General features: G+C 39.8%; 1 protein-coding gene across 9 annotated transcripts in view; it reads left to right on the top strand.

Moving 5' to 3' along the window:
- The first annotated feature begins 232 nt into the window (after nt 1–232).
- Nucleotides 233–26317, top strand: part of ATE1 (arginyltransferase 1) — an 88290-nt gene continuing 62205 nt past the window's right edge. The window contains exons 1-7 of one of the 9 annotated variants that reach the window (XM_083843753.1): nt 233–594; nt 2440–2503; nt 3990–4052; nt 4758–4861; nt 5827–6087; nt 11960–12192; nt 13862–13990. In XM_083843753.1, coding sequence (XP_083699879.1) covers nt 507–594; nt 2440–2503; nt 3990–4052; nt 4758–4861; nt 5827–6087; nt 11960–12192; nt 13862–13990 — 942 coding nt within the window. In that variant the 5' untranslated portion in view covers nt 233–506. Of the gene's footprint in view, nt 595–665; nt 908–2439; nt 2504–3989; nt 4053–4757; nt 4862–5826; nt 6088–11959; nt 12193–13861; nt 13991–15021; nt 15151–26317 lie in introns of those variants that run through there. The other 8 variants (XM_083843747.1, XM_083843751.1, XM_083843750.1 and 5 more) reach the window with 8 other exon arrangements.

The following is a 26317-nucleotide window of genomic DNA, read 5'->3' as shown; positions in this document are numbered from 1 at the left end:
AAACACCCCCAGTGCCCTCAGCCACTCCTCACAGGACTTGTGTTCCAGGCCCTTCACCAGCTTCGTAGCCCTTCTCTGGACACGCTCCAGGGCCTCGATGTCCTTCTTGCAGTGAGGGGCCCAAAGCTGAACACAGCGCTCGAGGCGCGGCCTCACCAGAGCAGAGCACAGGGGGACGATCACCTCCCTGCTCCTGCTGGCTGCACCATTCCTGACACAACCAGGATGCCGTTGGCCTTCTTGGCCACCGGGGCACACTGCCGGCTCATGTCCAGGCGAGCACTGACCGACACCCCCAGGTCCTTTTTCACTGCACAGCTTTCCAGCCGCTCTGCCCCGAGCCCGTAGCGCTGCACGGGGTTGTTGTGACCGAAGTGCCGGCGGGGAGCCCCGGCCCCGAGCCCCGACCCGGCTCCGCTCCGTGCCCGCGGGGCTGCGGCCGGGCGGGGCGCTGCGGGGCGGCCGAGCCCCGCCGGGCGGAGCGGGCCGTGCCGAGCCGTGCCGCCATGCGCAGCGCGGTGGTGGAGTACCGGGGCTGGAAGGAGGGCAGCCGCTGCGGCTACTGCGCCTCGGCGCGGGGCAAGGTGTCCGTCGGTGAGTGCCGAGCGCGGCCGCCCTCACTAAAGATGGAGGGAGGCGCCGGGCCGGCCGGGGAGAACATGGCGGGGCCGCTCCTTCCTGCCGGCTCCGCCCGCGCCCTGCCCGCACCCAAGATGGCGGCGGCGGCCGGTTCCGGGGGGCCCGGGGCGCCGTGCGGGGCTGCGGGCGGGGAGCTGCCCTGAGCCGGGCGGGCGGGCGGCGAGCATGGCGGCGGGCGGCGGCTCGCCGAGCATCGTGGAGTACTTCGGCGGGGAGGACGGCTACCGCTGCGGCTACTGCAAGAACGAGACCGGCAACCTCTCCCACGGTGCGGGCCGGCCGCGGCCCGGGCGGGCGGGGACCGAGGGGCTGCAGGCTCCGGGCGGCTCGGAGCGGGCGGAGGCGGCGGGGCCGGGGGCAGCCGCTGGGCAGCGGCCGCCGTCCTCCTCCTCCTCCTCCTCCTCCTCCTCGCCTCAGCCCTTCCCGGCCCCCCGGCTCCGGAGCTGCGGCCTGCGGCGGGGCGGGCACCGGGCAGCGGTGTGGGGCAGCGCCCCGAGCCTTGCCCCGGGAGCTCGTTGTGTCGGGGTGCCCGAGCGATGGCTGTTGCAGGGCGAGGCCAAGTGCGCGATTAGCGTGCTAGGAAAGTTTAAACATTCCGCGTGAAGGTCAAATGAGCAGCATGGAGGAAAAGCGAGGAGGGTGTTAGTAAGCAGTGAACCGCAGTGTCTCGAAATTTGTCTATTGCCGTTGGAGTAAGAGAGGGGAAGAGCGTGTTTGTGGGGGACTTGCCTCTTGCAGTCCTGCTTTTTGGGGAAAAAATCCCTTCCGCTGATAATACAGGTTATATGAGGATATACCTGCATGGCATTGGGCTGTTTAGGAGGATGATGCTTGCTCTCCACCCTTTCCGTTATCAATCTGTTGTGTCGGGTGGGAGATCCGTCACTGAAACTCCACGTACGCTGTTCTCTAGTGGGACAAGCATGGAAGAGCGGTGGGTTTATTCAACATAGACAGCAAGTGTGCGTGACTCTGTAGCTTCAAACTCTTACATGATGATAAAAATGCTCTAGTTTAGGATCTTTTCCTTGTACACCTTCCTTTAAGTGCCAAACGCGTCCTATGATGCTCCTTCCTCCTCCGGTGGAAAGTAGCCACATGTAACAGTTACAGGTGTTCTACGTTTTTTGAGTATCGGATTTGAGCCTGCTCGTTTAGGCTAGCTTTTATTTTAAGGCCAAAACCTCACGTTTCCAAAGCGATTTCTTCAGAGAGAGTAGCAGCTGATCCCCACGGCGAGGCTCAACGAGTTTAACGCGACGGTCAGACAAGTTTTTCTTGGGGCAGCTGAAGGGAAGGCGAAGTCTGCTCTTTCCCCTGATTTGCCGGTCCGGAGGTGGCAGCTCCCCGAGGTGTGCTCGGCTCAGCATCCACCTGCAAAGTGCTCCCTGAGAGGTCCCTGGAAAGGCGCTGGGTGAGCCTCAGCAGCTCCCCGAACAGCTCTTCTCGCCCAGTTTCTCACTCGGTTTAACAAAGTTAAGGAGCGCTTCTAAGGCGTTTGGTTGGTGTATCTTGGGGAAAGATAACAGGTGGAAACGTGAACTTTTCACTTTCGCTTTTAGAGCGATGATGTGTTTAATTCTATCAAGAGATTTCTGTCGTTGCTGCTTTTTTTAATGTGGAACGTGGTGTTGAAATGAGTAATTTATGAGATTTATCAATACGCCAAGTCCTTGAGAGACATCCATTCAAAAGTCGCTATTACCTGATTAATTTTACAGTGATTTCTGTAGAACTTGTTATATTTTAATGTGTTAAAGCATAACGATGGTCAGTCAAGTGTATTACTGTTCATTTCAGGTATGTGGGCACATTCAATGACAGTTCAAGACTACCAGGATCTCATAGATAGAGGATGGCGAAGGTAAATTTAAAAATAAAATAACATTATGCCTTTGTAGATTAACCTTAGTTTTGATTCGATTTAGAATCCAGATTTAAATTTTTGGCTTCTGAAAACAGATAACTAGCTTCCATAAAAGGTGGAAATAGAAATATTTGTCCTGTGCTCTGTGACTTTTAAAGCATGACACTGTTGAACAGGGAAAAGAGGATTCTCCTTTTCCTACCTAACACAAATATGGCGATAATAAATTAGTCAAGATCATGTGGGAATTTATTAATGATTAAAGGGTAAATATGTGTTTACAGCATACTGTATTTAAGGGCAATATTCGTTTAAAATATTCTTTAATTAAGCAAATACTGAGTGTTATGCTCCTTTTTTTTTTCAGTGGTGTATGTTGTTTTAGATTACTTCTGTTCTTGGTGTTGCACTCTAAAAATGTGTGTTAAAGTCAGTCTGCTAACTTTGCATCTTATGCCCTTAAAACAGATGGAGGGGGAATTTCTGGAAGTTCAACATCATGAAAAACTTGAATGTTGAGGATTAAGTGCCCCTAAATATAGGTTATTTTCAGAAAGTTGTAAATAGATGAATTAAAACAACTCAAACATTTCTGGTAGTGTCTGTCCTATTCCTTATTGCACAGGAAAACAAATGTCTGCTCTAATAAGGACAATTTGGTGACTTCAGGAATGTTTTTAAACATATCTGAATGTTTTTTAAACATACTGCGTAAACAAATTACAGCCAAGCAGATAAACAGATCAAGAGCTGCCAATTGAAAGCACAGCTAGGATCACGGGCGTCTCTTGGCCACAATCAACAGGCCTGAGGATTGTTCACTGGGTGCAAATTTGATAAAAGACCTTTTTCTTTGCCTTCTGTTGTAATACTAGGATCCCTGGAAACTTTACTGCTGAATATATTTGGGATCTTCTATTTCATACTCCTTTCTGATGGGAATCCGATCAATTCTGAAACTTCATGTTTTCAGGGGAGATTTTTTTTTCTCTCCTATTCTAATGGAGTCTTTTCATCACAAGAAATACTACTTCTCTTCTTCTAACACCTGTTTTTAGGAATATGTGTATTGGTATTTTGTTATCAGTATTGGAGCTTATGCTGGAGCTCTAACAAGGAGCACAAATAAATGAATGTAACATGTGCAAGGGTAGCTCTTGTCACATTCTTCCCAGTTAGCTTCTGGGAAGGAGTCTGGACTTTCAGGCAGGAATGCGCTGGAGAATCCAGGGTATCATTTTTAATACATAAAGAGCACAGCAGATGCAACATGCTTTTCTTAGTTATGCTCTATGATTGAGTTTTGTTAATTAATACTCATTTATTTTAGACAGTATTCAGTATAGTGGCAAAAAGCTGAAAAACTTGCTGCTTGGCTTTTGATACTCTTTATGTAAGAATTCTTTATTATTTAAACAAAATTTCTGGTTTTCCATTAATTTGTAGTATAAACAACAAGAAATCAATACTTTTTTTTTTTTAGAAGTGGGAAATATGTCTACAAACCTATCATGAATCAGACGTGTTGTCCTCAGTATACAATAAGGTAAGAGGCTTGGGATATAGAACTGTAACTGATGTGACTACTTAAAATGCGTCCAACCATTTGTGTTTACTGCTTTAAATACATAAAAGCAGATTAACTTTTTAAGTCTTAATGATACTAAATATATTCTGTTGGGCTCGTGAACAGGCAGATCAGTGGCTCTGTAGCGCTTTATTGTCAGCAGTCTGCCAGGTGTCTACCCATGCCCTTTGTGTCTGGATTGCAGTCCAAGGCAGGAGTCCTGTGACTGCCCTCTTGTTCGATGGTTGCAGGTGAACCAGTATGTCTGTATCCCAAAAACACTGCCTTAGTAGCCCAAATAAGAGAGGCTATCAGTAGACTAGGTATGAATAATTCCAAAGAGGCTTTTCTGCCATTAGTAGTTAGAATCAATGCTGTGTATGTAAGATGGATAAGTGAAAAATTGTAGTGTGCTAGCCTCCTAGGAAACCTTATTTCCTGCAGTGCTTCAGGTCACCTTGGCTTATTTTAGTGATTATGGTATCTGTGTATATCGCTATAAAATATTATGGAGTACAAGACAACATAACTTTTATTAACTTGAGTGTAAGAGTGTTGATAAAATATTTGATCACTTAATATATGGAAATTTAAGAATTAATTAGGAAATATACGTGTAGTGTAACTTTTTTCTTTGAAATCATCTTTCTCAAAATAAGTAGTCATAACTTTTTTTTTTTTAAGATGCCAGGCGTTGCGTTTTCAGACTTCCAAATCTCACAAGAAAGTTCTGAAGAAAATGTTGAAATTTATTTCCAAAGGAGATGTTTCGAAAGTGGTGAGTGAAGGTAAGAAAATCTTAGTGATTGAAAAGCAAGACTGATGTTTGAAATGAGGATCAAGACTGATTGATCGAATGGCTAATACACTGGTGTCTTTTTTGCATGCAGCCCCCTTTATAGAGGGCTTGCTAGGTTGTTTTTTTGCAGCATTTTGAATCAAGGGCACTATGCTGCCCAGAGAACAAATTGTGGTAGACGACTTGCTTTGCCACAATTTCATGGAATCACAGAATGGTTCGGGTTGGAAGGGACCTCAAAGACCATCTCGTTCCACCCTCCTGCCATGGGCAGGAACACATCCCACCAGCCCAGGTTGCCCAAGGCCAGGCTGGATGGGACTTTGAGCACTTTCAGGGCTGGGGCATCCACAGTTTCTCTGGGCAACCTGTGCCAGGGCCTCACTGCCCTCATAGAATTTGCTCCTTGTTGAAGCATGTTTACTTATTTTTTGCTTAGACCAGCTTCTTCTTTTTTTTTTTTTTTGAAGTCTGAGCGCATACCTAGTGGCTGGTACCATCAGATTGTTTTTACCTCTGTCATAAAAGTGATAGTCTGAAGATTACTAAGCAGGACAGTAAATGGCAGAGAACAGGAAGAACAACGGGGGGGGAAGGAGAGTTTTTCTGGCAGGTGACTGAAGAGTCCCTCTCTGTTTATCCAACACCAAACCCAGCTACCCTCTGATAGAGAACCTGTTGTATCAGTTCTGAGATGCTATAATTTCCCTCTTGTAGATCTGCAATGTGAGATTAGTGCCCGTTTCAGTGTAGAAAATAAATCTGTTCTCATTTATGAGTTGGTGCTAGTAATATAGGGTCATAAAGGAAGATTTCTGTTTTCAGACTATTCCAAACTGTGTTGGAAAACAGTTGTAAAATTGGAAAAGAGTTTATATTGACTTTAATTGTGCAAATTTTGGGCTGCAGTTATACAGAGAGAAATTAACTCATGCAGTCTTTACTTATTTACAGAAGAGCCTATGGATTCCCATATAGAGGATGTAGTCCCGAGCGATTTTGCATATAAAAGTGAATCTCAGGTCAGCCAGACTGAACTGACTCCCTTGAATGAGGATCACGCAGAAGGAGCGGAGAATGAAGATAAGGACAACGTTGAAACGAATGTGAAGAAGGTGGAGTCGGGTTCTCTTCAGATACCTGTAGATAAAGATGCAGCAGGCCCTGGAGAACCATCACATTCTTCTAAAACAGTTCATGCACCACCCAAGCCAGGTAGTTACAGTTCTGGTAGGAATCGGAATGTTTTCATTATTTGCATGTTGTTGAACACAATCCTTTATTTTTTGCCAATTTATGGAATTATAGTGCATTCTTTGATAGGTGCTGCATGTTACTTGTTTTCTTAGTTTTTCCTGAAAATTGCATTGATTTTCATCGTACTCAGGTTTTTTAGTTTAGTTATTGAGAATATGTACCTACAGCTGACACTTTTCTCGTGTTCGAAAAGCTATTTCAGTTGCAGTCAAATAAGGTGATCGAATCTCATCAGATACTGGGACCTCTCCCCAGTTTGGGATACTTTTGTGTACAGAATAAGATGCACATCCAGCTTTCCCTTTCTTCTATGGGCATGTGGTGGTCAGGCGTTACGTACCTTGAGGTATGTGTGTGCAAGACTAAAAGTTGGACACAGCTCTGGCTGGTGCCGCAGCAGTGCCGGCTGCTACGTTAGGGTAAGGCTTAGCGTTGTCTCTTGTGTAGCAGTGGGAAACCAGTTTAAGATCTAATAAGAATACCTTAAGTATGGTTTTAACATTTCTTCATATCTGTAGGTTGTCTTGTTGTTATACAGATTGTGGAGTTTACACCTTGTGAATACGCTCCTGGAATAACTTAAGACACTATTACGTTTTCATATACTATTGCCACAGACCTGAGTGGCACTGGAAATACATTCAGTATACTAAAGTGTTTTTATTTCTTAGGCTTAAAGGAAATTTATTTAGTAGAAAGCTATTCAAACATATATAGAGAGGGATACTTCTGTATAAGCAATGACATTTTCTAGTTAAGATCTTTCATCTGTTTGGGAGCCTGCCTTGTTTTATATTTTGACAAACCTTAGCTTAGAAAAGCAGTGTCCCTAGTGGATGTGAAATTATGAAAAACTGTAATAATTTCTACTTTTTTCTTGCTGTGAACTTAGTATTACATTTCTGTAAGGAAGTACAGTAACTGTGCACTGAGTAAGGGAACCTCAGTTGTTTTACTTTTTGAAGCATTTCTACACTGCTAAAGCTCCCATGCTAAAAACTGAACCTAAATGCATGTTCATTTCTAGAGTTTTGTGTGGAACTGTATGGAAATATTGATGACATCTTAAAAATAATTTCAATATAATAATTCTAATAGCATGGTCACTTTCTTTTTCCCCAAGGTGAACATTATCTCTTAGCAAGCTTTTGCATCATAATTGTAAAGATTTCCGAAATACTGCCTTTGGACTGAGTTCAGACACAAAATCTTTACCCTAAAAAAGGATAAGCTCATTGTCAGCCTGTAATCTTTTCCGTGTCATAGCTGTTAGGAACCCCTTGCTGTGGCACGAGAGCCTGGAATCTCCATCTGATGGCAGTGGCGGTAAGCTTTTCGCACGGCTTGTTGTGACAGGGTAGACCGTGTGTCACAGCTGGTGGGTAATCCTCTTCGTGTCGCGCAGAGGAGTCCTTGAGGGTCTCTGGGGAAGAAAAGGCTGGGAAGTACTGCTAATGGGATGCTCGTGCAGAGTGCTGCGGGTTGCCTCTCTTACAGCTGCTTGTGTGCCCTATTCTAGTAGGATGTGGTAAGGGGTCAATGGATTATAGCCAGAATAATTCGTATTTGTTAAAATAGTGTGAGCAAACATTCATTCCAATTGCAGCAGGTTTTCACCAGCTCAACAAGCAATTTTGCATCTAAACAAAAAGGAAAGTTTTCCAGAAATGCTCAGTCAGAAACCCAGCAGTGCTGCATAGGATTGGTACTGTTGCAAGTTCCTGGAAAATGTGTCCAGAAGTTTTAAGATTGCATTTTATTTTTTGACTTTATAAAATACAGTCAAACTTTTATAGCCCTGCTGTGCAAATTTTCAAAACTCTCTTGTTCTTAAAATAATTAATGAAAAGCTTCACGTTATGTAACCTTAATTTTGGAAGCACCTATGTGGAAATTGACAGCAGATGGCAGTCTTGGGTAAAGATTATTGGTCTGAAAATGGCGAAGTGCTGTCTTTAGTTATGTTAGGAATAACCTTGGGTAAAACTTCAAACCCTGCAAATGCAGATAAAGGAAGTTTGAAATGTTTGTACTGTGTTTCAGAAAAAGGGGGTTTGCTTTTATGGAGGAGAAATAATCATTAATGTGCTTCTCTCTGTAGGGTTTAAATTAAATGTAAAGGGAATAAGAAATGCATCAGAAAGCTTATTTGATATTGCCTTTTTTAATTTTTTTAGGATAGGTGGTGTCACAGGTCAAATCTAGTTTAAAATTTTCCAGATAGAAAGATGTTTAGTTTTCTTCTTGGAAAATGTAGACTTATTCCGTAATAAGATTGTTTAATTGCATTTTTATTCCTTTATAAACAAAACAGGTCATTGTCCTATAGGAATAATGGGCTGTTTCTGCACAGTTTCAGATAGAAAAGAAGGTTTGCTTATGTCTGCATGCACGTTCATTGTTTTAAGAAGTTTTTCTAGCTAACTTACAGCTTTTAGAAGATACGAGACATGAAACAGATCCCAAGGCAGATGAAGTGCTGTAACATTCTTCAAATTTATCACGGGTATTTTAAATAAACTCTTCCACTGACTGTTGTTTGCCCATGGTCAGATCCCATAATGTCTGTAATTTCCTCAGAATATTTGTCCTTTTCTGGCGAATACTTTAGTTGAGCGATGAGACAAATACTCAAGAAGCATGACTGAGGTAAGGACACTTGATGTGAAATTGGCTGGTTCAGTTACAGGACGTGTGAAGAGCGCAGAAATAGCGTTAGATTCCTTTCGGAGTCCCTGAGATGCCCTCGATGATTCAGTTTTCGTGGAGCCTGTGTGGAACAACCCAGCTGGGGCTTCTCTGGGAGAGCCACGAAGAGCTCCCCCAGGAGTGTGCTTACAAACTGGTTTAAGAGCGCCGTTTTCAAGAGTTTTCCACGGTTAATGTAGAGAATGTCCTCGACTGAGCAACCACCAACATTGGTAAAAATGTATCCTGCAGGTCAGGGAAAGGGCGTACGCGTAGGCGTACTGTTTGCTTTATTTCAGATTTTTCAGATTTCAGATTATTTCCAGTTCGTTGTTTTTCTTCCTGTTTTGGAATGTATCTCCAAAAGAGGATCGTGGTGTTTCAGTGCAGTTGAGGCGGCGTTACCGTGGAAGTCTCGTGTATCCTGTAAGTTCTGAGCAGTGGACGCTGCACTTTGGGCAATGGTGGCTACATAATCTGAGATCAGAATACCTTCCCCATGTCCTGTGGACTTACAAGTCACTGAGTCTTGATCCACTGAACTGGGGGCTTCATGCAACCAAGTTTAGCATGCGTCATCATAAGAAGCAATAGCAAGATGCTAAGAAATAATCTTTAGTGGCTTAGAATTCATAAGTTTGCAAGTAAAATCTGCTTCCTTTACTCCAGCTGCCATTACTGTAAGCTTGTTCTCGTAAAAATATTATATCTGGTTTCCTATATCGTTTTCTCTAGAACTCTAGAGCCTGTGCCTGGGATTTAATTAAAATAATCCCATTCATGGGAAAAAACAGCTGACAGTACTTCTTTCACCATCTTGACTGTAAAATAAGCTGGGAAAAAAAAAGTGATAAACTAGTGTTTTTCCCTTAAATAAAATACCATTTTTTTTGGTGTAGTAGTGTTAACAGAAACACCAATACAAAGTTTCCTGATGAATACCTAGTGCGGGTTAAGCCATCGCATTCTGTATGGTACGTGCATTAAAAAGAATAGTTTCCTGATGCTTGAAAATTGATCCCAATATGTTTTGACAACTTCTGTGTTGTAGTGGTAAAGAAGGATGCAGGCAGTGGCTCCTTTCTTGCAGGTGCAGTGAACCTAAATGCATCAGTGAGCTTTTAAAGTAGCAGTGCTCTCACCATTTCCAGTTTGCAGAGGCATGCCACTGTTCACCCTTGTCCTTAGGGAAGATTTGAAGTGGGTAGAGGAGGAGAAGGGTGTCGCTGTTGGCTAGTAAGTTACTGGTAAGAAGCAGGAGGGGAAGGAAAGAGAGCTCTAACCACAGTTTCAAAGGGGTTCTGGACAAAATAATTTCCAGGCCTCTTAGAGAGTAAAGTGGGATAAGCCATAGTTAAGTCTGGGTTTGGATTATCCTTTATCTCCTATAAATATTAGCAGAGTTGGAAATGTGTCGTCTTAATGCTTCACATGAAAGCGCCTGACCAGTCAGGGTACGTTCCCATCTGAAAAGGTCAGTCAGTCTTTCAGAAGTTGCCAGTGTGTCTTTTTGCAAATATATGGATTTGGGGAGAAAGCTTATGGCATAAGGAGACTACTTCAGCAGTTTGTCATAATATTTGTTGCAGGTTTTGTTCTGTGCAAGATATATGATTCTGTATTTCCCTCGGTGGGAGTAGTCTTCCATTATTCCTCTCCTTTTGAAATCTTTAATATTATGGCTCTTTTTTGGCCTCCAGCTCAACTACCACTGCATGTAAAAAAGTAATATTAAATACAGAATTAGAGTTACTTTTGATTACATTGACTGGCTGATAATATAAAAGTAAATTTTCCCTCTGTGTGGAACTTTCTGTATTGGCTGAGACAGCTCCGTGTTGAAATTTCATTAATTCTTCCATCGCTGTTTTGAGCAGTGCAGCAGGTTCATACAGCTTTTACTCAGCTTCTGGAACGGATGTGATGTTCGGTTACTTGCCGGTGCTACTTGGAATAGCTGATAACGGTGTACAAAGTTGAAGAAAAGGTGAAAGATGTAACTACGAGTGTTAGGAAAATTGTTTCTCGTTTCTGCAAATTTTTAGAAATCTGGATTTATGAATTTACCGCCAGTATCAATTAAAATAGTAATATGGGGGGAAATCGCTACTTGGAAATAGATTATTTGTTTGCTCTACATTCCTTTCAGTGCATTTTCTGGGCGGAATGTAGACCAGGCATCTTTTTCACATTGAAATAAGTTCAATATTTTTATCGTTCTCCTAGACTCATATCTTGACTTTTCAATCTTACGTTGCTATCCTAAGTATAAAAAAATTCCGGACCCTTTATTAAGGAATTTGGGTCAACCTACGTTTTTATTTGTGCAGGTCTTTGGCTTTGTATTCCTTTAAGGCTAAGTTCTTGCAGTACCAATTACTATTGTCCATGGTGATCCTTTTGTTTTCTAGGTGTGACTTCTCTTTTAAGTAAATAGCATTTCATTAATAAAACATTATGAGTGTTTAAAAATATTGGAGTAGAGTTAAATTGATAAAAGTCAATCTACTAGTAAAAACAGATATCTGAATATTATCTTAAGAAAAGACATAAAATTACGTGGCCTTTTGCTCCTCTTTCATGACGTTAGTGGTGTTTGTATTTGTGTGTACTGGGTAGGGATTCTAGGTGACAAGAAATAAATCCTTTTTCCTTTGTTTTCTGTAGGAGTCTATTGTGTAGCAACTTGAGTCTCTTATGCACTAGAAGAATTCTCTTCATGAATTTGGCGATGAGGTTTTGTGGTTGAGGGTTTGTTTTTGTTTTTCCCTTTCGTTATTTCAAGCTGATCCTGTAGCTGTTTGGATATAAGGCATCATAATACCAGGCACAAAATAGAAGCTTTTGTTTGCTTTTGAGAGAAGGATCTGGCATAATGATTTAATGACAGACTTAGGGGGAAGTCTTTTCATACTACTTTAAATATATTCTTGATTCTGGCTTAGACAGCTATAGAGGAAAAGATCATCACGACTTACTTTGGTGTTGGGTGTTGCCACTAGCTGTGAATGAATGACCACATTATGTTCAGACCATGGTCTACAATTATTGGTAATTTTAACCATTTCTTTTCACTCGTCATATGAGGGCCACTTGTTTGTTGCAAAATGTGGTGTTTAATTCTTTGCTTGTGTCTTTGAAGGCAAAGGGGCTGATCTGAGCAAGCCGCCGTGTCGAAAAGCAAAGGACATACGGAAAGAAAGAAAACTGCAGAAACTCCTTCAGAACCAGATGGGCACGCTTGAAGGCTCTCCACTTCAAGCAGGGCATCAAGCTCTCCTCTCACAAAACTCTAAGACTCCGACAAACCAACCCAAATCTATTGAAGACTTCATTTTTGTCTCTTTGCCTGATGATGCACCACACAAATTAGAGGTAATGGCTCATTCACTGCTGTTGAAGGCAAATTAAAGAGAAGTCTTGTTAAGTAGTTTTTTAAACTCTGCAAATGCTTAGGTGCTTAGTGTCTGTGACTTTGCTAACTGGCTGTAGATTAAATCTTAAAATATATGTGGTGCATCATGATATATTTGGTCCAGCTGAGTTGTGTGTAACCACAAGGGGGTGTTCTTGCACTTAGAGTCAGTTGTAGAAGACACAAGTACAGTTAACAAAATACTTGTAAATTGATTTCATACTGAGTGACTTGAAAATGAATGACTATGAATTAACTGGGTGCTGAATGATTAGAGAGATTCAATATTTAGTTTTGCAGTAATAGTTGAACTATTTTCTCTATTAAAACTTGACAAGAAAGCAGTAACTGTTCATAAAGCTAAACAGATAAGAAGAGAGCTCTTCTTTATAAATGTCAGCGGTACTTACTGATGTCTTTGGAAGCCGTTAAAGTAACGGTAGAAAATTTGCATAGTATCCTGGTTGCAATCAAATCTATTTGTAATATAGAGACAGTCACTTTTTGACTTCCTAACATAAGTTAATCATAAACACAATATTTTTCTTCTGGAAGCTGAAAAGCTTTTAGAATTAAAAAAAAAGTCCTTTAGCTACTGATTATCAATTGGAAATTAAATTTTAAATATCCTTTTATTACTTGAAGTGGTGATGACTTAGAAGATGCACCTTAAATAACTGACAAGAAGCCATGAAATTGATTTATTTTGCTAACGCTTCCATATTTCTGATGAGCCATATAACAGAAGGCCTTGTCTGAACATTTTCATTTAGAAGATGTGGGGAGAATTAAAAGAAGAATGGTTCTAGCAGTGCTTTCTTAGATTCTTTGTTCTTTACTATGTCTGTCAAGTGTTTTTTTTTTTTCTTGTAGAACCAATAGTTATTTATGAAAATGAAACCATACTGAAAATAATGTGGGTTTTGAAATGAACATGCCCTTAAGTATGCTTGAAGAGAAATGCACTGTTGCTCATGTGATAGCATACCTTTGGTCAGGGAGCAATCACTTTTACTAAAAACACAGTTTAATTTATAGATCCTTAAAACTTATTTCATTTTCTTGTGTGTAAGGGTGGTGGTGAGGAAGACACATAACTTCCTATTAAAATTAACTCATAATTGATTATGGGAACATTGTTTCCTCTTCCTCTTTAAATTTGAAAAATAACTGGATGTCCCTTTGGGATTATGGCAATGCAAACGTGTTCTTTATCCAAAGAGCACAGATATGAGTCTTCCAAATACGTGGATCTTTCAAGTATATTTCAGTATGGTAAGAAACCTCAGGAAGAGAAAATTTGAAAATGTATAGAAAATCTCTTTAAAATGACATTCTTTATACCATTTGTTGGTATTATTTCCTGAAAACTATTTGTGTAGTTCCTGTAAAGGCACTTTAGTTGATTCATAATTTGAAAACCTTGGATGTCAATCAGTGTAAACATAAAAGCCTTCAATAATCTAAATTGAGCTGAAGAATTGGAAGGCTATTGTCTAATATTAATCGAAGTGTTAGTGTGCTTTTGCAGGAAGTCAAAATGTCTCTCTGTCATGATGCTTGCATATGTTTAAATATATAATTATTGTGTGATATTGTAATAACAAATGTGTTTAACTTCTTCTGAAGGTGAGGGTGGTGAGATCATCTCCACCAAGTTCTCAGTTCAAAGCCACATTTCAGGAGTCTTACCAGGTCTATAAACGTTACCAGATGGTTATTCACAAGGACCCACCTGATAAACCAACTATAAATCAGGTCAGAAGGCCAAATGAATTTTATGCAAAGCTCAGCTTCCCCTCCATTTTATGTGTCTTGCATAGATTCTAGGAGAAACAAACGTGGATTTTATACTCATTTTATACTGAGGGGAATGTAGAATACTGTATCAAATAAAATCAACATTCTGAAAGTGCAAACTTTTGATATCTCTTTGTGAGTGCCACAAATATTTGATGTTAATTGCAGATTGAAGAGCTTAGGAAGTTAGTTGGGTATGATATTGAGTAAGAGATGGAGGAGATAAAGCTTTTGGAGATAAACGTTGTGGGCCATATGAATACAAATTTCCTAGGAAATAAAAATGGCTGGACACGTCCTGATAACTAGTCTCACTGGCTGTGGTTTGAATGCATCCTACAGAGGAACAAGCATAAGAGGCCAACATGCGAGTGAAGGAATCATCACACACACAAATTGTTTGTTTAAGGTTCGCAGAAGTTGTATAAACCACTTCAAGAAGTGATTAGTGCACTCCATCTAAATTGCACATCTTTACTGCTTCTTGTAATGTCTAGGTAGTGTGTAATAGTTACTTGTGTCAGGCATATTGCCTCCCAAACACTAAAAAGAAAAAGATTCTGGAGTTTGGAGGAAAAAAAGTGTACATAGCAAGAATATATAACTGCTAAACCGGGAACAACAAGTGATGTGCCATTAAAAATAATACATTTAAAAAATTCTTGAGGTTGTACAATGAAAATACAAATTTTAATTGATTTGTTAGGTACTTGGTCAAAGTAGGTCGAGTGCTTTGGAGTGTTCTAGTGTTACAGAACTTTTACTCTTTCATGGAGCTATCAGCAGTCAGCTTAAGGTTAGTGTTAGTTGCCATATAAATATACTTTCCCCTGTAGGAGCTTTACTTTTTACTATATTTAAAGTCAAATACTGACTTCAGAGGCTTTGAAATGCATAGGAGGAGATCTTTCACTAGCCTTACCTTCAGAAGCATATTACCTGATTATATGCACTCAAAATAGCATGCTTGTATTTTCCTTGCTCTGAAGGTGAGGTTAGTACCTGTCTCCTTTGAGGACCCACAGTTCAAATCATCCTTCAACCAGTCAGCCACTTTATTTGCCAAGTATCAGATGGCTATACACAAGGATACACCTTCTGAATGTGGCGAAAATGAGGTACAGTTCACTGCATGCGCCTTTACGAAAACATTTTTTACTGTACAGTTAAATGGTGGGAAATGGTATCTCCTAGAGTGATTCTAAATATTAAAATATGGAGTTTCAATTTGGGAGGGAAAATGTGTTTTCTAGCGAGCTTCCGTGGTTTTTAGTAAGCTTCTGTTGTAGGCTTCAGCCCAGGGGAAACTGAACTGAAGAGGGAGGGAGTATGCGTTATCATAACTGACTAATAATGGTTTTATTTTTAGTTAAGTAGAACTGTTTGTACGTGATTTGTAAAGAGGTTAAGGAGAGATTTCTGCTGAAAATGGGATAATGGTATGGAAATGCCTTTTTGATGACAAGCATCTTCTGCTTTAAAGTCATTTGTTACTTCCTTCATGTTTGTCCATAAGTTTTTTTCGTTTCACTTAATAGGTTAAGGTTTTAAAAAACTCAATTTCATTCACATTCCATTGTTAAGCATACCTCTTAATTAGAATTCAACTTTGCAGTAGAAATAGTAAAAAATACTGCCATCGACTGGTTGCCTTAGATGTAATGAGAGTATGCTATATATGAATAAGGCTGCTTTTAAAATAGAAAAAGGTGTTTGCAGGATGCTAATCCTAATGTAATAAGGTTAAAAATATTAATAATAAGACCAGTGGGGTTCTAAACAAGCAGCAAGTCTTCGGTTCTTTGGCAGGTGCCCCAACATTTTCATTAGCAGAATTAACAAAGCTGGTATTTCAGTTCTCTCATTTCTATCTGCTGCAAATATAAGACTTCAGTATTGATCAATTCTGTCAGACCTTTTGGTTCTTGGGAGCAAGACTTGCAGAAGTGATACCTAGCGAGCTGTGGCTGCTTTCCAGGTAGAATAATAAAACCATATAATCATTTTTGGCTTTAGTTCAAAAGAATGTACGGGGAGCATTTTTGTAAGATCTGTGTAATGCTACTGTGGGAAACCATAAACTCTATTTCATTTTGTTTTGTAAAATAGTAGGACTCATAACAATAAGTAGTAGTCTCTGCCTATTTCTTAATTACTGACATAAATGGGGTTAATTATAATATGGTAAAAATTGGAAACGTCGAGAAAGTCTGAGCTATTTACTAGATTTGTAACATGCATTACCTGGGCTGATCTGGGACCTCATTTGCCTGCTACAATGAACGTATTCCAGCCTTACTGCTTAGATAGAACATGTAATCCAGCGTGCTTTTGCTCTGCAAATTGTTACTGCAAAGAGAGTGGTGAGAACTTCCTAATTTTATACATTCTGTGTTCAGAATTACAGATTATACATTGCATACTCCCCTCATGAAGAATCAATATCAGCAGGGCTGCTTGCAGTTCAGTTCTGAATGGCATTTGGCACTCGGTTCATCTAGCCCTGTTTGGTCAGAGTGCATGGCTTGGTTTCGGGTTGGGTTTGATGGGGCTAATCAGCCATATACACATATTTATATTTAATCTTTTTATTACAAACTGAGGGAGTCTAGAGAAGTAAAGCTGTTTAAAGATGTATATTCAAAATTTCCACCACATTAAAGTGTAAAGTCTAACAAGAGTTAATTCCTGATAGGAAGGAGATGGATTTCTCTTCATGCTGCTAGTAGTTCACTGGGATTTTATCTTGCTGTTTTTCCCTGTTACTTGTCATAGGTGTTTGTTTTTTTTTTCCTCTGGCATCGTGTTTGTGCAGGCTTAGTACAGTATTCCAGGGGAGAAAGGAACTTCTCTGAATCTTCTAGTAAGTGTAAAAACTCAGTCTGATGCTGGTGGGTTTTAATGTAGATCCTTCTAAAACACTAGTAATTAGGTGTGTTCACCTGACTGTCTGGTTAAGAAGGTCTTGCTATTCACAGTTATTAGGCACCAAAGCTCAGTCACCTCAATCAAAAGCATTTTGTGTTTGATCCCTGGAGGAAGTAAACTGAAGAATACGTTACACGAAATGTATTTTGGTGTCGGTTAGAAGCCCTTATGCTGAATGTTTGTAGGAGGAGAATTACTGGAGTCTCTTCTAAGAACAAAAGATAGTAAGTAGGGTAAAACTGGTCCAAGTTTTTTAGAAGGACAGTGGAAAGTGCTGTTTGAAAGACCTCAAATTTTTTCTTCCTCTTTTTCAGTCTTTGTAATATATCATACGGACATTATGGAGCCAAGTAATTTTTAAGTAAAGGTAGAATGAAATTCTGTCCTATACACAGGGCTTTTTTCAGGGTAGTAACAAGTCTGCTTTGGGTTTTAAACTGGCAAACATCCAGGAATTTTTTGGATCTAAAATTAAATCTAGCTTTTAATCTGTGCAAGCTAATATAACTGTGTGTGGCTGATGAACCTCCTTCGCTGATAAGCCTCCACTTCAGGGAGAGTCCTGCACACTTTTGTGTTTGGAAAGCTTCTAGTTTAGGAAAAGTATTTAATTTACATTTGGCTGAACACTTCACATTCAGAAACCTGCCTATATTTAAATTCATAATCCAACAAAAATTATTGTGGGACATATTAACAAGTTCTTTTTGGAATATATTATTAAATTGTTGGCATTGCAATATACTGTCTGCCTGTATGATCTACTAGACTAGCTTTAATATTAACAGTATTACATTAAAAGGCAATTTTAGGAACAGACTTATAATTCTGGTGATTTGAAAATAACACTAATGTGGAAAATTGTTAAAAAAAAAAAAAAGTCACAATATTAACATAAGGTACATGAACCGTGAAGACGATTATTGCTCAGTGCATGTGAAAGAAGGCCCTCTTTTTGCACCTATGCAACGTGTATACATCTTTTGATCAAGGTTTTATGTGAGGAGGGATCTAGGTAAGTTTCAGTACAGGGAACCCATGGAAGGCTTAACACCAAAGCTTACTTAGAACTTTTAGGCACTCTTTGCTTAGTGCTGCTCTGAGACCATTGGGAACGGGTGTTTCGGTGCCTTCAGGCCAGTGGATCTTTTTGGGATTTTGCCTTCACCTCCTGACTTCCTCTTCTTTGGAATCTCTGATGGAGACTGCAGTTACATTAGTAAGCTCATGGGTGCCACGTTGTGCCTCTCTTCTTTTCCTCCCTCGCTGCTACTGCCACTGATTTGATCCTTGATCGATAATAGCTGGTTTTTTTTTCATTTGTAATTTTAGAATTACTTGTGTACTGTGTTATTAATGCACATTCTGAAAAAATATATTGCTAAAGCTTTTATCTTCAAAGTCTAAATATTTGGGAAGCAGAAAACCTCTCTTGGGGTTTGTTACTCCAAGTTTCACTGTCAGCTTAACAGGCCCTTAACAAACCCCCTGCATTCTTCATTTTGATTTAACCTGTGGTCTCTTCAAACCACAGCGTGCTGTGTGTTTATGGTCTTTGAGCTTGTATCTGTGTGACAGAATAAGTGAAGATCTTCTGCTTAAGGAAGTACAGGAGTTTATTAAGTGCTAAGTGAAATACCAGAAAACAAACCTTTCTTGTAGAAAAGGTCTTGTCTTTTTTTTCAATGCAGTTTATTTTTGATGAGCATAGGACTCGTTTATTAGTTCTGGTTCATCAAAGTGGATATTTTCTGGAAATTCACAGCTACAGCGGTTCTAAGATCAAATTCCACTTCTGACTAAAGCCTTGTACATTATATATTCTGTTCCTTTAGCTATTAAAATATAGTTTGGTTCTGACACCAGTTTACCTTAGTAAGTTTATTTTTAAAAAAAGCTGAAAAGTTCAACTTTCTGTAGCAAAATAAATAAATAAAAGCAATTTGCAGTTGTGCTTTTACATGTTTAAAGAGAAGTAATTATTCTGCTACAGTATCTGATTTAGCATCCTATAGTCTTGTCCATGGCTTTCTATCATTGAAAATTTATCTCCTTTAAAAATATATTGCTTTTTCTCCCCTTTATTCCTCTACTCAGTTACTATTTTTTTTCCAGTTTTCTCATTCTTCAGTGATGTTTTGAAGACAGTGGTTTTCTTAACTTTCTGGCAGTGTTTCTTAGCACAGCTTGTATTGATACAGGGCTATCTACTTTTTATTTCTGAAACTCCCTTTCTTCTTGTAATTTAATCTTTGTACAATGTTCCTTTTACAAAAATTGAACTATCATATCTTCAGTAACTCCTCGCATGCTGTCTGTATTTAACTTTGGCCAGTCATACCCTGCCGAATAAGTTGGCTATCAAACAGCGTTTTGTCCCTTGTGTTAATTTAAGCCTTACTTGGAAAACTGTACTTGTTTTACTACTCTGATAATCTAGTTTAAGGCATTGAATAACTTATGGTGGTGCAGGGTTTTGCAGAATCGTGTATTTTCAATGCTTTGGCAAAAGCCGTATTTGTTTATTCTTTATCTGGAGTCACGCTTACTCTAAGGTGGTCTTTGGCTGCTAGCCTGGCGTAATGCAAGTGCTTGATAGTAATCTTGCAATCTGGTTTAAAGTTTGAAAATGGGGGGTGGGAGAGACAATGTGAGAATTTCTTCTGGGCCAGTTGGTTTGGACGTGCTCGGTGTGCTTAAGTTTCTGTGAAGAGGCTTCAGTAAAACTGGGCCAGCTGAAGAGGCTGCGTCCACCCACCTTGCTCTTGTGTAGATCTAGTGTCTGCCGCGCCATGCTGACTGTTTTGTCCGAAAGGTTAAGATTAGATTACACCATGCCATGAGTATTACTGCTACCATGTTTACAGTCACTGCTCGTACAAATTTTGAGGTAAAAGTCTGCATTTAAACGCATTAGGGATAGTTTGCTGCATTCGAGTATCGTGGTGTTGGTGTACCGGAAGAGCAGTTTGGGTGAGTGCATCCACCTCAGTGTGTAGGCCTCAAATTTTTGGTTGGGGTTTTGCTGGAGAGAGGCAGCGCTGAGCCCTCATAGATCCAGTGGCTTCTGTCTGTGCTAACAAAAAGGAGTGTAGAAATGTGGTAGTGGCGTTAAACCTGCTCCAAGTCCCAGTGGTGCTCTGGCCCCCGAGGTGAGGAAACCTGCCATTGCTGTGAGGGCATCGTCGCTATCTCCAGCGCTGAGTAGAGAACATGGTAAGGTAGAAGTATGTTTGCGATCTGCTAAATAAGATCCTATTCTAGGAACAGTTTTAAGCATCTCCTGTAATCAGATAACTTAGCTTGTGAGTGAATTTTTTTCAAATCTCTGTTTTTGTCTTGACGTAAAAGCTGCAACTCTTTTTTGTATAGGCTTTTCAGCTACTGATTATCCTCTCTTGTCTTTTTTTGTCCGGTATAAACCGAACTTCTCTTGAAAACCTTCTGAAAACCCTCAAAACCCTTTAGTCAGCCTCAGAACTGGCCTGCTTGTCCCTGTGCTTCGGAAGGCAGTCAGCTGCTGGTGGCCTGCAAAGTAGGAGGCACCTAACAGCATCTGTGTCGGCGTGGTTTTATTGAAGGGGTTGGTGTCCTGAGGAGAAACGTAGCAAACCACTCTCTAATTAAAAGTTGCTCTTAAATAGTGCTGTGGAAGAGCTGATATTTCAGTTTTTCCTCTGTGGGAACATAAAGCCTTATTATGCTGCGATGTAAATGCAGTTATCTGCTTTCTGAGTAATGTATTGTTATCTTTAAATGAGTCGTTGGGCAAATCTGGAGAATTAGGGGAAACCCCAACAGGTTATTAAGTGGGGAAGTATTAATAGCTGAATGAATTAATATACAGGCATGGAAAATAGGTGTATCACTGCCTATTGAACAAGTTTATCCAAGGCTACTCTTGGATTAACCAAGCCCAAGAAATGTTCGGTTTTGAAAGAGGTAAAAATGTGCAAGGAAGGAACCTGCGCTAGTGTTTGTCACGTTTTGTGCACTTCTTCTGGCCTTTTTTCTTTTTGGAAATAATGCGCACAGATCTCTTTCTCTGGTCCAAGGTGATAGTTCTTATGCACTGTTCAAATAGAGCTCTTGTTTGCTAGCATTTATTCTTTCTTGATAAAGTAGTGGAAGACTATATTCATGTTTAATATGTGGATCTGTGTATATAACTTATAAAAATCCACAATGTAATTAAGAATTTATTTACACATCTACAAGTTACATTTATTTTTTTTTCTGCTTGGGTTGTAGTTGTATTTATATTTTGAAAAAATTCAAGCTGTAATTCAAGAAAAATTGCAAAAATGTAACCTGGGAAAACCTGAATAAGGGCAACTTCTATAATGAACAGAGAGGCGATATCAGGCTGAGCATCCTTTGATTAAATAGGCATTGTTTGCCTGTATTTCAGTGCAGGATCAGTTGGAACACAAAGCTGATCAGCAGATCAAGAGTACCGTGATTGTTCAAATAAATTTTGTGAATGACACTTTGTCCCCTCTTTTGTTTTTTCTTCAATTGACAGAAGAAATATAATGAGTCTTTATAATACAGCTTTGTCATAATTTCTGCACAGCAAAAGGGACAAATGCGGTTTTGTGATCAGTAGGTTTGTGGATGTTGAGCAACTCACATTTTGATAGCATTTGGTTATTTTGCTGGATGACACAGTAAAATATGCTCACTATTGGCCTGTAAGAGCAGTAGTCTTTATTTTCTTCAGTAATCTTTATAAGACTTTCTGCATACAATACTGCATATTGCAGTTGATCTGTATGAAAATATCTTTAATTTGTAACAAAGGCACTTCAGTTGTTCTTTGTATTTAGAAATCAACTTTGGTTCATCCAAACTTGATGTATTCTCATAAATGCATGTGAACTACAACTTGTTCTTTCATTGATGTTTTTTTCCAGTGCTTGCTTTGTCTGTATTGAATGTGAAGTAGTACATAAAAGAAAAAAGCTGTGATGCTATTGCAAACATTTATTACCAGATATTTATTACCATTAGTGATGTAAAAACAGCTGTATGTTGGCTATTAATTTGTTATAATAATGAATTTTGATTTATGCTTGCGGTGGATTTCATCAGCTCTGGCAGCTTGTATTTTCCTTTGGTCTTGGAGTTAAGTCAACTGTTATCCCCAAACAAAACAGAATTGAAATACATTTTCCTTTCCAGTGTAGTAGAAATAATTACATTTTTTGTAATTGCATTTTATATATGTTTTCAATTAACTGGAGCAGAGAACATGAAAGTAGGATTCTCCCGCTTTTCAAATGGTTATTTAAATGATGACTGCTGGCAGATTTGAATGGCTAGGCATTTGAATTCCAGGCAGGTTTTTGCTCCAAAGTCCTTGCTAAGACCGCAGAGGCAGCCACATGACCAATTCTGTGCTTCGTGGCGCTGTTGGGCTGATACCTGGGTTTTGGCCACTTGAAGAAAATCTGTAGAATAATGTATGGAATAATGTTCTGAGAAGAAAAGAGTGAACTTGGTCTCCTGCAGACCCAGAGACAGAAATGCTTTGGTGATTGCGTCAAGCGCAGGTGTCCCACGGTGCCAGCAGAGGTAGCTTGTCCTACTGATGTGTCACTGCCTCCTTGCTGGGGCTGCCTCAAGAACGGAAGAATATGAGAGTAACCGGTGTTTTATCCTTTAGCTTCATGGAATTACCGCAGAAAAATCTGAAAACAAGACAGAAACCCGAACTGGGTCCAAAGGCTAGTCTGGCTCTTCAGATGTCAAGCTGGATTTAAGGAAGCTTAGTAGTAGATCTGCCTTGCGAAGACAAATCCTGATTTGCAAATGTTTCAACTCTTGCTTGACAGCAAAATACCTGGGTTTCTGCATAGGAAATGCAGGGGGGGCTTTGCAGAATATAAATCACCTGGAGGATTTTGTGATCCAAGCTGCCCAGCTTCGGGGTGATTAACAGGAACGTTTTGGAACATTTTGATACCTGCTTGTCCTAAATCTGAGGTGTTAAAATGCATTTCTGAGCATTTAAATGGTAGATGCCGATGTGGAACTGCCTAGCTCTACAGGAAAAAAACAGTAAATAAAATGAATACTGTAAAAATATTTCCTCTGGGCCCTTCCATGCCAAGAGAGAAATTTTTTGATCCCAATAATGTACTCATTAGCTAATTTGGGCAAGATAGGGTAGCTCTCTACCAGTTCATCTTAATGAAATATCCGTCTCACCAGAGGCATTGCATATCTGACCCAATCTTGCCCTTTTTTGAATCTTTCTTGAGACATAATCAACATAATATCTGTCTTATATATTATATACACATTAGAACATAAATATATAAATTGGCTGTCAACTAATTCAGTTCTTTAGCTGTAATGAGTTCTTGTGCAAAATAAAAAAGTGCTTGTAATTCCAAATGGAGTTCGTTACATAATATACTGCCGTGTAAAAATTATGCATTTTTTTTTTCTTCCTGCCTCTTCTCTGGTGAACTTAATGATTGTGATGGGTGGTTTAAAACACTACTACAATACACCTAGTTCACTAATGGGATTTTTTTTTTTTTGGTTTTAAGTCTTTTTACAGTAGATTTTGCCTTTAAGAAAAGGGCTGAAGTGTAACCAAAACAAGCTATGTGGCAGCTACACAACTTAGAAAACATTTTCATAAATGATCATAAAAATTCGACGGTAGTTTCCAGAAAGAGCCAGAGTGAACAGTTTATTGCTGTTTAGGCCTACTGAAGCAAGCGTTTTATTTAACTTTTCATGGGTGTTTTATAATGACAAGCTTGTAGAAAAATAGTACGTGTCTCAGTTCCGCCTGCAGAGCTAGCTGGACGCTCTCTTTACTTCATGCTTAACTAAATATTTGTCTTGGAAGAAAAGAATTTATCAACACACAAAAGATACACTGTTTGGAAAGGTGCAAGAAATTACTGAAATAGGTATCGTTTTTTTTTTTTCTTTTCCAGTTTCTTTAATTGCCTCCCAGAAATACACTTGCACTAATATAGGAAGCGGAGCGACTAGCCTAGGAAATGCCAGGGAGCTCATTCTGATCGATTCCAAAGTTGGTACCGGCAGCCAGTTTCCAATTTTAGGTCTCTTTAACCCAGTTTCCTATTTCTTTTTTTTGATTTTTTTTTTTTAAGTGAGAGAATTCTGGGGAAAAAAATCAAGCCTTTGTGGTCATTGTTAGCTGCCTTAGCTTGCCTAGGCAGCAGTACCTTTTTATAATGCTCTTGAATGGGTTCTTTTATCATCTCAGTCGCTGACAGCGCTAATCTGATGCCTGGCTCCTCGTGGTGGGCTGCTGCTGCCGCAGAACGTCTCGCTTCAGTTACCTTGGACTTCAGCTCTCCGATAAACCTAATTTAAAATCCGAGAGCACTTTTTGGATCGGCCTGATTCTTTCTGTGTGCTTGCGTGGCCTCGTGGCTGCAGCGCTGTGGATCCAGGCCCTGTGAGCCAAAGAATTTAGGTGTCCAGTCAACTGAGCGACTTGTCCGTACCATTTCAGATCAGAGCTTTTACATCCTGGTTTATGTGGTTTTCCTAATTTTGACACTGAGTTTTCTACGTATATCCACATAAAATTAAAAAGAACTCCTTATTGTAGACTGACGGATTTCCATTATTTTGAGAATGAGTTTCTTTTGAGCGGGCAAAGCCACAGTGAATTTGTCATCCCATAACGGAATCGAAATCAATGAGATGCAAGCTCTGGCCCATCACCAATCACTTCTTTTATTACTTCAATTCTTGGCCTGAAAACTATCCTTAAGATATGCATTTAAACTTTAAATCCCTCTTCCTATGTTATCAGAAAAATCAAAGATTTACTCTGGAGCTGACCTATATACCTATACTAAATAAATAGTAAATAAAATACTAAATAAAATCTTTGATTTTTCTGTTAACATAGGTCTACGGTGATATTTCCTGTTTCAAGGATAGTGGGATAGCTTGGCGTCATCTTTTTCTTGTGAATCTTCTTTGATATTGTCTCATTTTCTGTATTTTTACAGCACACAGTGTTACAGAGCATTGTTCATTTCTTCGGTCGGTTTCAGTCCCGTTGCCTGGATAGTTTCTCTTCCTTGTATCTTGCGGGTCAGTTAATAGGTTCTAGCCTCACTGAAAGCTTGACTAAAGTTTTTTTTTAATTGTGTATTTTTTACTTTTGTCACTCTACAAGTGAAAATGAGGAAGGATAATTCATGCTTGAGAGCAAAAACGTATTTATTTTGAACTTGTAAGAGGTGATAACGTCTGGAAAGCACTCAAAATGGGCAAACTGCTCTTTCGGTGGCAGCAGGACGTCCTACGCGCTCGCGCAGTGTTCGCAGGAAGCCAAGAGGAGCTGGACAGAACAAGGACAGAGTTCGGCCTAGAAAGGAGCTTCCAGGGCAGCGAAATCCAAGAGCCCTCCGCCCTCCCTACAAAGGTTTTAGTTCCCCTGCGTAGCTAAAATACCTAAAGACTGCCCTAATCGAGGGGGGAAAAACTCAGAAATGGACATACAGGGATGATGCCAGGAAAGCTCTAGGAAGAACGCCAACGTTTTGTGGCTCTTTCTGCCGGTGGGTATGTCAAGATGTGCCAGGCTGCTTGGGTTTCCAGTACGTCAGCATCCACGGCATCTGAACGTCCTCCCTCCCTCGTACAGCAGGTGTTAGCGTTCTGGTTTTATTGCAGCTTTTTAAAGGTGTGCGTGTGCTTTCGCTCAAGCAGTTATCTTCCTGCCTTTTTTCCCCCTCTGCTTTGATTCTTAGTGGTGTCGTCTTAGTTTTATTGGCCATGTTTGAATTTATTTCCCATTGTTCCTGTGGTGGCAATGGCTTCTTTATGGCAATTGTAATCAGTTTGCACCAAGGAAAGAATATTGTGGATTACATATATATATAGTTTTTAAAGACTGAAGCTTAAGTAATTCGGTTTGAAATGAAAATTAGAAGAGTATGACTTTGTGAAAGGAATTTCAGTTGTGCTTGTGTGACAGATTGATTTATTTTACATAAACACCAGCTTTTGACTGTATTTCTTTCGTGGTTTGTTGAATCATTTTTGAATTGTGTTCATAATTATCCTGCCGTATTAAAATGAGGTATTTTTAATTTAAAAAACAAATCTTAACGTTTACATTATTTTAAATAGCTGTGTAGTCCAGGTATATTCCTGGGTTATGATGAAAGGGTTGTGGATGTGGGGGTGGGAGGAAAAAGTAAGGGCTGAGAAGACAATAGCAAGGGTCAGGAAATCTAAAGTATTTGCTATTTTCCATGTCTATATGTCTATTAAAGTCTTCCTTTTAAAGCAGAACATTTTCTTAAGTGACCTCTAGAAAAGATTCACAATCTGCTGAAGTTT

The sequence above is a fragment of the Anser anser genome (assembly GCF_964211835.1).
Source record: "Anser anser genome assembly, chromosome: 7".
In the NCBI taxonomy this organism is placed as follows: Eukaryota; Metazoa; Chordata; class Aves; order Anseriformes; family Anatidae; genus Anser; species Anser anser.
Note: the sequence above shows the minus strand (reverse complement) of the source record. Positions and strands in the feature narration are given on the sequence as shown.